Raw genomic sequence first — 13,234 nt, forward strand, 5'->3', positions numbered from 1 at the left:
TATCCAACAGAAAGAAACCCCACATGTGTAGGCATTCAAAGCTGCCCATGGCCAATGTGGCTGGAGGACATTATGGTGTTTCAGACTCATAAAGGCAATAGGTAAAATTTCCTATTATGTTTCTTTTCCTTATCCTACTTTTCCCTTAACTTTTTCAGCATTGTTCTTTCTAAATGTCTCTCAGAGCAAAGGGCTGTCTATACCTGAACCATAGACTAGGCAGATGAGAAATGGATAGAAGCTTATGATGTGTTCATAGCACAACTGCATTTGCTTCTCTGCATTGCATTATATGAAACATTTTACTAACAATTTTGCCTCTGAATAGACTTTGAGGCTTTTAAAATAACTCCAAATCAGATTATTCTATAACTTCATAAGCCTCCTCAGCTCATTTTCTACTGCAATGCAGCGAGTTCCTTCCATTTCCACACATGTGGACCTAGCTACCACCACAGCCTTATTTCCTCTTTACATGCTCACTGATGGAAAAGGGAGCAAGGAGCTGAAGTCCTAGAACAAGACAAACAACCCCCTAAGGCTACAAAAACTTAGCTGAGATGTGACCAGTATAACCTAGAGAAGAAAGATGCAAATGTCTTAAATGCTCCAGTCACCTCCAGAGAGGGACATCCAGGTGCTTAGCTCTTACCAGCCAAGCTCTGCTGGAGCTTCATGAACATCAAGTACTTGAGGAGAAACCCAGGCACCTCAGCAGCTCAGAGTCTTGGACTTTGCCACTGAGACACCCAGGAGTCTCCTCCCAGTCCAGTCTGAGACAGCTGTCTTTGAACAGGCTAGACATCAGAAGAAATTACAGTTTGTTCACTTGTGACGTTTTAACAGCCTATGTGCTACTTTTAGTAAAGACTTGCATTTTTCTGCCTTTAGAGTAGAAGCACAGTAGAGTGTGCACAATTGTATTTCAGCTGTAAAGGGCTAATTTGCAACAAAGTAGTGAAGAAATAATTTTTAAAATAATTTCTTACTGTGGTAATTAGACACTGAAATTTTTCAAGACTATTTCTAAAACTGTTCATTATGTTTCTTTCATTTCTGGACAGTTACTTGAAATCCAGTGGACTTTTTTAGCTGGGAATATAAAATGCCAATGGTTTTTAACTGGAACACAACTATAATTATTTACATTACATAATGCTTACATTTTCAAAGAAGAGTTTAAGATTTCCTTCGCAGATAATTAAAGCACATAAGTCTGTAATCTATCTGCAAGTTTCAGTATTATTTTAATACATATATTTAAATGGAGATGAAAGACGACAGCAAAGAAGTAACACTAATTCAAATATTAACAAAATTTATGGAGATTCTATTGGAAAATATTTTTTACTATGTACTTAGGTTAAACTGAACTTTGATACCAACTGCTATATTTTTATTCTATAACAACTACATGTCTAACTATAGACTACTGTGAAAACAGGGAGGAGAAAAAGAAAAAGGGAGGCTTGTTATTTAAATACCGCCATAGTTGGACTCCAGACATTTTTAAGACGAAAATTTTTAAGTAAAAACCAACTCCATCTGTTGTAATGGTACAATGACATTCAAAATTTCAGACACCTACTTAAAATCTGTGCAACTGATTTTTAATTTGTTCTCTACAAATTTTTAGTTTATTTACAAATATCCATAACAAAAAAATTAACTGAACAGAAATTCTTTAAATACTGTGATGTTTACAATTGTAGGAAACTGCTAGTTTTTCAGTGGGGTAGTTTTGTTAGGGCTGCTTTTTTAGTAAATCATTCTGCACTACTTAATGTTTTTTAGATAGCACTTTTATAAAGAAGATTTTTTGCAATAGGTTGATGGGTAGCTTGCACATAAGTTTATTAGGAAACTATATGCACATGCTCTGCACTTTTTAAAATGCTAGTTATTGGGTACTGTGATTAAAGGTTTTATAAACACATGCATATTTTATTCAAGAATTTTCATCAAAAACAATGTAGTTTAAGTATTTTCACTTTTTACTTCCTTTCAGCCTTTCTGCAGAAAGGAACAGAAGTAAGGGAAAATCAACCACTTCAGTTAGATCTGAAGTTTTCAAAATCATGAGTTTTTTGGCAAATTCTTCTCTGTATTGATAACACCTAGACACATACATTTTGAATTCAACTTTTAGAAAGCATTTTCCTGTATTTTTTCTGGAGGTGTTTGTAGGAGGCAAGAAACACCTGGAAATACACATGATTTAAGTAGAAGTTGTTTTGGCTAAAAGTTACTGTCTCCTTTCCAATTCATATTATTAGCTAAAAATTGACTTCTGCAATAGGTCCATAAACAAATCTTCTTCACTTGAAGTATTCTCAACAAGATCACTGTTGCAGCCAGCTGACCCAGGCTGATGCTGCCCCACCAGCTCTGCTGAGAAAACCCAAGGAGCTGACCTGGCACAGCCACCTTGGGAGTTCTGGAGGGAGGAACAGCTCAAACTGAGCCCGGCTCACACCCTTGGTCCTTGCTGCCTCACTGGCAGAGTAGGAAGGAGAGAGCCTGGCTCTCCATGGGTGCTCACTGCAGCAAGTATTGCTGTTAATTATGTGATTAAGAGTTATCAGGCTGCATTTTAACCACAGGGATGGTTATATATTGCTAAAGAGGAAAAAAAAGGAAGTTTACCGACGTTGGACCACAACTTAATGCAATTTGCAGCACAACTCCAGCTGATAGCTTTTATTTCATTTCTCCCTTATTAAAAGTAGAACTGGAACATTAAAGTGCATGTGTACATATCTGCACATGTAAAGTTAGCAAACTCCCAAAGGTACAAAACATTGATTTATCTGCTCAACCCATTACTGAGTGACCTGTTTCAGATACATGAACTTCCAAGTGGCCAGTTTTGCTACTAAACTTACCTTCTTTTCAAATGCAAATAAAATAACTAAGAAAACTCCACTATTAATTAAACAAATTTAAATAGTCTGGTTATTACAGCATAGTGAGAAACTATTATTTTTCTGTCAATTTTCCCACAACTAGCGAGTCACTATGTATTGGTAAGAACACATGAACAACTGAGCATACACTGGAAAATGCAGAGATAATGGGATGCAGGAAGGGAGAAGAAACAAGGTCAATAATATAAGTTTATCTGTGTAGGCTACAGCCTATTGTATACAGCAGGGAGTTATGCAAGAAAAAGCAATCTCACTTACTACCACAAACAATAGCCTGTAAGCTTTTCTTCACATTGCAATGCTGCTTCTAGGCTAAGGGAAAGTTGTATTGATCCAGTTAGCAGCAAATTATTACTAACCTGACACTGAACTTCTTTCGACCTATGACTCTATCTCCCTCCTAAATAACAACATTATTTTCCTTCAACAAAAACAAAGCACAACACACCAAGAAAATTCCTTTACAGAAAACATAATGAACCTGAGAAACTACAATAATATATCAGAGTTTTCATCTCTTGTGCCCCAAAAGTTCAAGACAAAATGTGCTGTTCTCTACCTACAGAAATAGATCACATTGAACACCTGCTTGCACATCAGATTAGCAACAGCTCAAACAGTTTGCCTCAGCTTAATAAAAACATTAACACTCTGTGTTGGTTTCTTTTACAATACTGAGGAAGAAAAATAGAATGCAAGAACAACAACTTGTCTAGAAATCAACAAAACGCCAAAAACAATTTCTAGGATGGGAAAAAAAAAACCAAAGCAGTGCAGAAAAAATATATATGAGGGTTCAGAAACACCAGAAGAGGATACAAGAGATGTTTAGTTCACAGACACAACACAAATTAGTTTTTGTTTTGCTATGGTATCAGCTATGACATTGGTTATGTTCAGCAAACACAAGCAAACCCTGTTCACTTTTCAAGGCTGCAACTGAAATGTACCCTTGACCAGGCAGTTTTGATTGCATTGACAGGTCAGTAATACAATAAAAACTTTTGAAACCAGTAATTTTATGTAAGTTTAGTATCCTGACAGTCAGAAAAATGCTAGACTGTCACAATCTCGTGATCACTTTAGAATATAACAATTTGAATCTGCTGGCATTTTACAGAATAGCTTTTAGCAAACAACAACCAGGCACTTCTACATTACCATGGTAATTTTTTTAACACCATCCACTTTGTTTACAGCACAAAAAATAATACCATTTCTGCTGTGGTAATTTAATTCAGCAGTGTATTTTTTTGATCAAAGATTTTTCTTTTCTATAGAGCTATACATAAAAGCAGCAGAAGGAGCTGAAGTCAGCATAATTGTAAAAGCTTTACAGTAAAAAGGTAATCAACCTGCTCACGTCAATAGCTGCAAAATTCAAAAGGAAAGAGGCCTGGAATTGTCAAAGAATTCATCATTAACCAGTGGGATGTGTTTTGGTCCAAAATTATTTAACATTTGTATCAATGGAGTCAAAAAGAATGAAAACATCATTGAATAAAGGTAACACAGAATCAAAGACCAGAGAATGACACAAAATCTTACTGCTGAGTGAGCAGCATGGGCTTTTGCTCCAGGGAATTCAGTTAAAGGGAAAATAGAAAAAAAAGAAGAAGAAATGAAACATGCATGCTTTCTATTTCACAGAATACACATATTAAAATATAATTTCAGAACAAGGAGACCCCACACCAGACCCCAGATTCCTGGAGCTTCAATACTCCTTTGTTATGGACTTGAGAATCATGGGGGACCAGTTAGAGTCCAGAGTCCTTACTCTCACATATTTCATACTTAGGGCTGCTTCAGAGACATGGATTATTCAGCAAGCATACCCAGGAAGTTACATGTTTCAACATGACCAACCATATACAATTTACTGTATTTAAGAACAAAGAATGCAAGATAAAAGCTTTTAGATTGGGAATATCCATCTTGTCTATAAGTGATTTGAAATAATAACATTACAGAAAAAATAAAACTAAAACAGAAGTAACAAACATACTCTCATTCCAAGGCTATGGATAAAATCAGTAATCAGTCCTTTGAGCATTTAAATAGCGAAGTACTGAACAGCAATGGTTATGTAACCTTTCCAAGCAGCTTCTGGAAATTTATGTGCTGTGCTGGCATACATACTTTAAGAAGGATGCTTAAGAAAGATAGTTTAGGATTAGAGATGAAGATTTGAAAGAATTTTGAGAATGAGGAAAGGATGTGAAAACAATTTTTGAAGAAAAACCTAAGAAGCTCATTATAACTCTTGCAAGCAAGAGGAGTCTACAAAATTATTTGATTATAACCTGTAAAATCCTATACTGAGGGATAAATTTGGTAACAAAAGATGTTTAAATACAGAGAATAATGGATAATGGTACATTTAAAACTATGGGTGGACATGGAAGCCAGGTAAACACAGGCTAACAGATGGAAAACTCTTAAAAACAAGAGCAATGAGGGATTTGAGCTACTTCACAAGCCTGGTGGAGTGTTCTTTAGCACTGGGACCCTATGCAAACAATTGAGGCACTAAAGGTTCAAATTTAACTAAAGCCACGTGGTAGAGGCTGCTCTTTACTTTAGGAAAATCTACTGGCTTGTGGTATACACAGCACAGAGTCATAGTATTCTCTCTTCCCTGATATTCTAGCATGATGAAAACATTGACTTCTGAAAAAACCCAGACCAAACAAAAAAGAACCCTCCATCTCTTTCACTACTATCAGGGTAGCTCTTTTACACTCAACTCATGTGTATCCAGAGGCTTCCATTTACAAATAATCTGAAATCTTTGGGAAAAACTAGGTAGCTGCTGATTGTAAAAAGAAAATTGCAATAGGACAGCCACTCTTTCCACTCTTTTAGTGATCCTTAAGATGCAATTTGAACATAAAGTATGTTTTCATTGTCTGATTCGTTATCTACAGCTTAATAAAATTTTACTGCAAACAGATAGGAGTTCCTTGTGTGTTATCTGTACTTCCCCCATTCTTTGTGTGCTCACTGCACTGTTTATTTAAGATGGAAGAAAAGTTCTGCCCAATTTATTACAAAACCTTGGACTCTGCTATGTGGCAAAAGAAATATGCACCAGAATACTTGGGTGTCATTACCACTAAATAGAAACTCTGGAACTGCATGATAGCAGCCAGCTTCCAGAGGCAGCATCAGCAATATTCAGCTGCAGAGCACTGTAAATGCTTTGTGAAGGGCTCCTTTCCATTTCCCATTTCTTGGACAAATCAATAGTCCAAGATTCCTTTTTTTGTTTGCTTCGAGCATTTTGCTCCATAACCAAATCAATAGTCTAAGATTCCTTTTTCTGTTTACTTCAAGCATTTTCTTCCATAACCAGTTAAAAGATCAATACTGATTTGTATTCCAAAGAATGGATAGCTTTATTTATTTTTATAAAGGAATAAGTTCCAACTAAACTTTCAAACAGATGCTGAAGATTTAGTGGCATTACAGAGAGAGATGGCAATGGCAATGAGGCACAAGAAGGATTAGCTGACTGGTGGAATTTGGGGTGGTAACATTTCAAGTGTTTTGTGGATGGATATCCAAAGTAAATGAAAAATGCTTGTTGTCAATTCTATGCTTGCTGTTGCTCATTAACTTCCAAACCAGAGCTTTGAGAATCCACCAGTTCCTGTGTACATCATTTATTTTTTGTACAGAATTTGGAAACTAGACTTACTAGGTTATGGAGGAACGAAAGGAAAAAAAAAAGGTGGTACCTTAAAATAAAAGATTTTGTTACTGCATAGTGTCAGGAATTTAACATATACTGAGAAACAAATGTCACTGAGAGATGAGTATTCTCTCGATACATGGAAAGAGCTATGGGGTGAATGTCTTATCACATCTAAAATATGTTGTGATCTTCTAACTCCATTTTTGGACACACTTAAAAATGAGCAAGTTACTGCAATTTTCCTTTTGCATACCCAGCAGAACTGCTACCTTCACATTTATACCTGCATTCCTGAGGGCGGTATGTTAAAAACAGTTACATGCATTAGAGCTCCTCTTACCTCAAAGGAAAACAAAAACCTCCCACAAGTTTTCCTGCCATTATCAGGCCTTCCAAGTACCTGTAGTAAAGGGGCTGTCTGACAACACTTAGCATATTGCAGTGATGGGGATGCTGGGAAGAAGGAATCTAGCCAGTCAGGAAACAGCTGCTGCTTCCTTTTCCATCGGCAGCAAGTCAGTCAAGGCAGAGATACCACACTGCATTTCAAAAGTGCCATTTTCTAATACAGGAAATAAAATAATGCTGTCCACCCTTCATCTTAACAGCAAAATCAAGAATTCTAAAATATTTCTTTGAGACTTAGTTATTGTCTGAAGAACATAAATCAGTGCAACAGTAGCAGTCCAGAGAAGGTTTAAAGATTAAACCAAGAAGTTTAAACCAAGACTGTCTCTTACCACAAGCACAGAGCAATGACTTTTGTTAATGTTATTTTTACTCACATGGTACAGAGCAGTTTCTGGTCCAGGTGTGCCCATGACTTCTTGCCTCAATGACTCCATTTGTAAACTAGGCAACAGCGAGTAATGACTTGGACTACTACTCTTGTCTCCCTTCTTTTTGGACTTTTTCCCAGTATCCTTTTTGCTATTCCTTTGAAACATGTAATCTTCTTGACCTATTTTCTCATTGCTCATGTAGCGAAGCAATGAATTTTCTGTTGAAAGGAAAGTAATGCAAAACATCATTGTGAACTTTTACATGCATGTAAATCCTGCTTCCAGAACATGCAATATTCTTGCTAAGATTCACTGCCAATTTTAACTCTTTGGGACTATTTAATTAACACAACCCATATGCTTTTTTGGTTCAGATATAATAAGAAAGCAAACTTCTGGTAGGGAAAATTCACGACTCCTAAAGTTTTCCGGTATGTTTTAAATAAAGGGAACAAAATATAAAAGAAGATGCACACCAATAAATTTTGTCTTGGAGTTTTAAAAAAATGAGCAATGACGGACCTATGATAATTTTTGGAGTTTTGCTACTTTTTAAATAGGAGTCATAATTAATACAAAAGTCAGTGGCACCACACATTTTACAGTAATTTGCTCTGAATATTCATTGGGGATCATTCACCATATCATACATACTTTCCCTGAATACTCTTCCAGCATGTACCAATTTGTAGCTGACCCAGAAGCAATGTCTGTCAATTTAGGAAACCTCATCCGATTTCTTTTTCACAAAATTGTCCGTCTTTCCCTGCACTAATGTGAACTTCTAGTACCCACAACCTCCTGTGGCAAGATGTTCTCCAGCTTGAACATGAACTGCACCAGCTCATTTTCTTTTTATCCAGCATCTGACAGAGATATTTGAGCTCTTTGCTCTTGTTTCAGATTAAACACTGACAAAGCTATTTCCTTACTTCACTCCACACAAGCTTTTATAAACCTTTATTATGTCCTGCTCCCAAACTGATAATGGCCAGCCTGTGTAACTGGCCCCAGTTCAGAAGTCAATTCAGGCATCTGATTAATTTTTGTTGTCTCCTAAACTTTCTTGAATTCAATTGTATTTGTCTTAAGAGATTAAGAGACTGGAATTGCACATACATAGCATGACAACTGACACGGCAGCATAAGAATGCTACTAAATTTGGTCTTGTATTATTTTCCTAATAATTCCTAAGTGCTTCCTTTTTTGATCCCTAGTGAATATTTAGTTAATATTTTTACAGAAATAGCTATCATTGCTGTAACATCTTGTTCCTGGCTGATAAGAGCAGTCTTAGAGGTCATAATTTTGTACATGGAGTTATGTATCCAAGCCTCCCAACCCAGAAGAACTTATCCTCTTGATTTTCAGGTAAATCCCATTCTGCTCTAGAATGTTTTCCAGCCAACTTCCTCAATCCTAAAATACTCTGCAAAAAATTAAGCATATATAAAAAAGAAAATACCAAAACAGGTTCACAAACATATATAGCTAAGCAAGCAGCAAAATGATGTTGAAAATATATAGCTTAAAGCAAGATAAAACCTTGCCTTGTATAAGATGTGTGTTCAGATTCCTTACCTCTCCTAGTATCTCTTTTTATTTTATTGGGGTCTTCATAATCTCCCACCCAGTTATATTCTACTGGCATAGAAATAGGCCTCAGCTTCCCTGGAAACAGAGGAAAAAATTGAGATCATGCACCATAAGGCAGCATTAAACCAACATTCTTTAGAAGAAAGAACAAATTATGTGCTAAGCTGCAATTCTACAGGGTTGCTTATGAAAGAGGATCCAGCGTTGCCTCTGAACAAGAGGTTAAGACAGGAGTTCTGTTCTCTTTAACAGAAAAGAAGCAGCTAAGTATTTAATGGAATTTTTTTTTAAGTTTAGAAAATAAATCCAGAGCCCTACAAAGTCATCAGTGGAATGACGTCTGATACTGAAAACACATTCAAATTACTTCAGCTCTCACTGAGCAGTATCTATTTCTTATTCTGGAAGCCCCTGACACACACATGGGAGAACTGTTTTAAAGCACATGGGAATTGTTGGTAATAGAAACTTGGGCATATCACTGAAGTACCTTCACAAATAGCATATTTGCTGGTGGGCTTACAAGATCCATCAGTGACTGAGAAAGGAAATAGAAAACCTCTACATGTCATGTCTTTTGTACCATTTCATCCACAGAAAGAAAAGTACATTATTATTGCTAAATTCACTTTGACTTCAGACAGTAATAAAAAGAATAGCTGAAGATTATTCTGTCTTTTAAATTTTGACTGGAAGCTGCTGAATTGATTTTCAAAAATGCTGTAAACTATGATTTCTGTTTAGGGACTTCACGTATATAGCTGGAAATCAGTAAAGTAAGTGTGCTAAGGAACTTAGTGGGGCCACTTAGAATGGTCTTAGAATGGTCTGAATTCTTTAGCAAGTTAAACAGTGTATTGAAACAAAGTGTATGTAAATAATATATTGAAACAAAACAGAGAAGCATAGCACATGGCATATTATGTGACAGACTGAAAACAAAATGTTTTCAGTCAAGATCAGCCCTTGCTCTTTTAAAATCAATCTAGCAGTCACAAATCCAAAAAGCAAGTAAACAGTTTGAATTTAAAAGTAGCAAAGCTTAAAGTAAAAATTTCAAAAGTCCTGTAAATTATTTTAGTAGAAAATTCCTACATTAAAGTTTTACTCCACATTTTGAGGTTAAATTCATGACACACTGAAAAAAAGATACATGTTTATAATGAAAACAAATATTCCCTGCTGAAGTACTGTGTCCATGGAAAACACACCAACACCATTCAGCCAGCATAATGATAAAAGTTTTTATCATCTTAAAAAAAATATTGACAAAAAAAGTTGTACATTCTATTCAGACCACAGGATCAGGTCACAAATACTTCACTACTCGGGAAAATCATAATTTTCTCTTATCATTAATTTTACTATTTAGGGATACATATTTAAGTCTGATTGAAGCTGGTGAGATTTAGTGCACAGAGTAATTTCCTGAGCGGGGATGCATTTGGCTCATGTTTACTTGATCAGAAACAGCTCTCAACAGTTTCTTTTTCTAGAAATAAAACCTTCTTTTCTTTGTGAGGCTAAACACATCGTATCTTATTAATATTAACCGCACACTTAATAAAATAGAAAAGCTACAAAACTGATTGTTTAAATCTGACTGTTATCAAAAGTAACAACAAATTTTCTGCAAAACCTTCAACTGTTCAAAGTACCTGCTTTTGTATCTGGCATTAAAACTGCAACGATCAAATTTGTTTCTTTCCTCAAACTCAAGTTTCATTTGTTTGTTTCCTCTCCTAACAACCTTGGTTTTACACCCCTATGGATTCCCGAATCTCTTTTCCATTGAAAGGACACTTAGGAAAATTTTCATCTTGCATATGAACAGAAGCTTTCCAAGGCCAATTAGCAGCAACTATGGAAGACCTCAAAGCCAGTAAGAGCAAGAAAGAGAAATATCTTTGTTAACATTGTCAAAAAATGTCAAAAGATTCCAGTAAAGAAATTACAAAGGGCCTTATTAACCTCTCATGAAGGAGAAGTGAGAAAATTTTTGTAAAAAAGTTGACACATCACAAAATTAATGGTAAGTACATGTTGAAAATAATTATTTCTCTAGGCCTGGGAACTCTCTCTGACCTTCTTTAATGGGTGACCATAAACCAGAAAAGTCTTATTGTCATTTTCCAGATTTCTGTTACACCCTAAGGCCATGCCTACCCACAAACCTCATGCTAACAAATGCATGTGGGAAACTTTAGAATTTAATGCTGAAATGGTAATATTTTTAGAAAATACACTTAAATGAAAATGAACTTGACAATTCATTAAAAATGGACGTGAATTCATTAAAAAAGTGAGATCAAAAGTGAAAGACTGTAAAACAAATGTGTTAAATAATGACTGATTTTCAGTGGAGTCTTTGATCCATGTCTTTATGACCCTTTCTGCTAACAGAAAAAAAAAGGCAGAAAAAGCTATCCTATAACAAAATAATAGATTCAGCAGTCCTTGAAGAAGAAATGTGTTCTTCCCTCTCAACCACCAGTATTAAAATTTAATGTCTGGAACAGTGAGTACATCTTTGTTAATGGAACTGACTGCAGCCACCAATTGTAATATTTGAAATACTGGAGTAATAAAATTGATATATCCATTTTCAAAACTTAGCAGTTATTTTGCACAGAATGGTCATGGTTAGAAAACACTTGAAAACACTTTGAAATCAAAAGGATACTGAAGATTTTTCAGCAGGATGGTGTACTTGTGTAGAAAGAGTGCATTTTGTGAAAATGCAACCTTTCATGTTGTGCAAGCATATTGCTCCAGGTCCTGAGGATACTTTACACTGCTCAAGTTCAATTTATATCAAGGTTCCTAGGTGATTCTGGGGCTTGGCTGCATGATGTACTAAATCTATGCTTCCTCATAATTTACATCTATTTTCTTCACAAAGGGATATGATGACAGGATTGTTACAATAACTAACAGCTTGTGCTCACTTTTAAAGCTGAAGTAACACAGTGGGTAGGTTGAAAAAATGTTCAACTGTGTGCTCAGCTCATACTGTAGCAGTCAAAATAACTTTTTTAAACATGAGATATCCTATTCATTTTCTTCCACAGCCTACCAACTCTATGTCTGTACAATTTTATACTTGGCAACAGAAAACCAGATCTCCCAGTCCAAAGCTAAACGAGTTACCACACTAGGTAAAGGAAGAGTTCCAACAGTTTCAAGGGTAAAATAAGCTGGAGTACAAGGGTTTGAGCATCAGAACTCTCACCAGAAATTGTTCCTGAATTCTCATCCTAAATAAGCCAAAATCCAAGATGTGGATGCAGCACAAATACACATGTGTGCTCACATGCAAAATTCCTTTTTTAACAACATATGATCTCAAATAATGAGGAACTGCTATATGTAAAAAGCCACACTTGCAATATAGAAAGTTACAGGAGGTTAAAACAGTATTACCAAAAAAAGACCACTATCTTCAGTCATACTTCAATTCTGGTACTAAAGAATTATAGAGTTTTGGAGAGCAGTGCAGCATGAAAGCAGCAAGACACCTCTTGGTAAATCTGAAGGGGTTTGATTGTTGTTATACCTAAGAAAAATTTTCCAAAGCTGAATTCCAAACTTATTCAAATCTTGCCCTTCCAATGAGAGAAAATACATTCTGAATTTTTAGTTAAAAAATATGAGCTTCTGGTGTATGTTTTTTCAATAAAATCATACTGAAACATAGTCTGGAAAACTAAGCTGATAGCAAAAATATGTATACAGAAATCCCATCAGTTTTAAACTGGACTTACCTATCATAGTAAATATTTTTCTTTCCTATAACAGAATAAGCTCTTTGGCTGAAATTAGACTAAAGTAGTATTTAATTCTCAGCAAAATCAATGGCCACCAGAAGTATTTTCATGGTTAAAAACAGAAGCAGATGCATGAAAATCCTAAAATCAACAAATGGTGATTATCTTTATGAGATCAATGCTGTACCATATGTTGGTGTGCTCTCTCTCCTTCCAGGACCACTTGTTCTTCCTTTCTCATACTCATAGCAGTACAAAACTGCATCTTCCTCAACCACGTTGAAGCGTTTCCGATATTCTTGGTCCAGAAATGAGTTTGGAGATTCAGATCCTGTATGAACCGGTTTGCCCACTATATGTCTGCCAACATCGTCACAGGGGAGATTTCCCTTTTCATCCCTTCAGTTAAAAAGAAAAGTTTTTAATATATTGAGATAAGACACTGATTTTTTTATACTGTG

At 35.6% G+C, this 13,234-nt stretch overlaps 1 protein-coding gene across 5 annotated transcripts in view; it reads right to left on the minus strand.

Annotated features, from left to right (window-relative positions):
* CNKSR2 (connector enhancer of kinase suppressor of Ras 2) overlaps window positions 1-13,234 on the minus strand; it is a 206,924-nt gene that overhangs the window by 68,185 nt on the left and 125,505 nt on the right. For all 5 annotated transcript variants that reach the window (XM_036390899.2, XM_036390809.2, XM_054518168.1 and 2 more), the window contains 3 exons: window positions 12,961-13,172; window positions 8,992-9,081; window positions 7,413-7,627 (listed from right to left, as the gene is read on the minus strand). In XM_036390899.2, the coding sequence (XP_036246792.1) occupies window positions 7,413-7,627; window positions 8,992-9,081; window positions 12,961-13,172 (517 nt within the window). The remainder of the gene's footprint in view (window positions 1-7,412; window positions 7,628-8,991; window positions 9,082-12,960; window positions 13,173-13,234) is intronic.

The sequence above is a fragment of the Molothrus ater genome, chromosome 2 (genome assembly GCF_012460135.2).
Source record: "Molothrus ater isolate BHLD 08-10-18 breed brown headed cowbird chromosome 2, BPBGC_Mater_1.1, whole genome shotgun sequence".
Lineage (NCBI taxonomy): Eukaryota > Metazoa > Chordata > Aves > Passeriformes > Icteridae > Molothrus > Molothrus ater.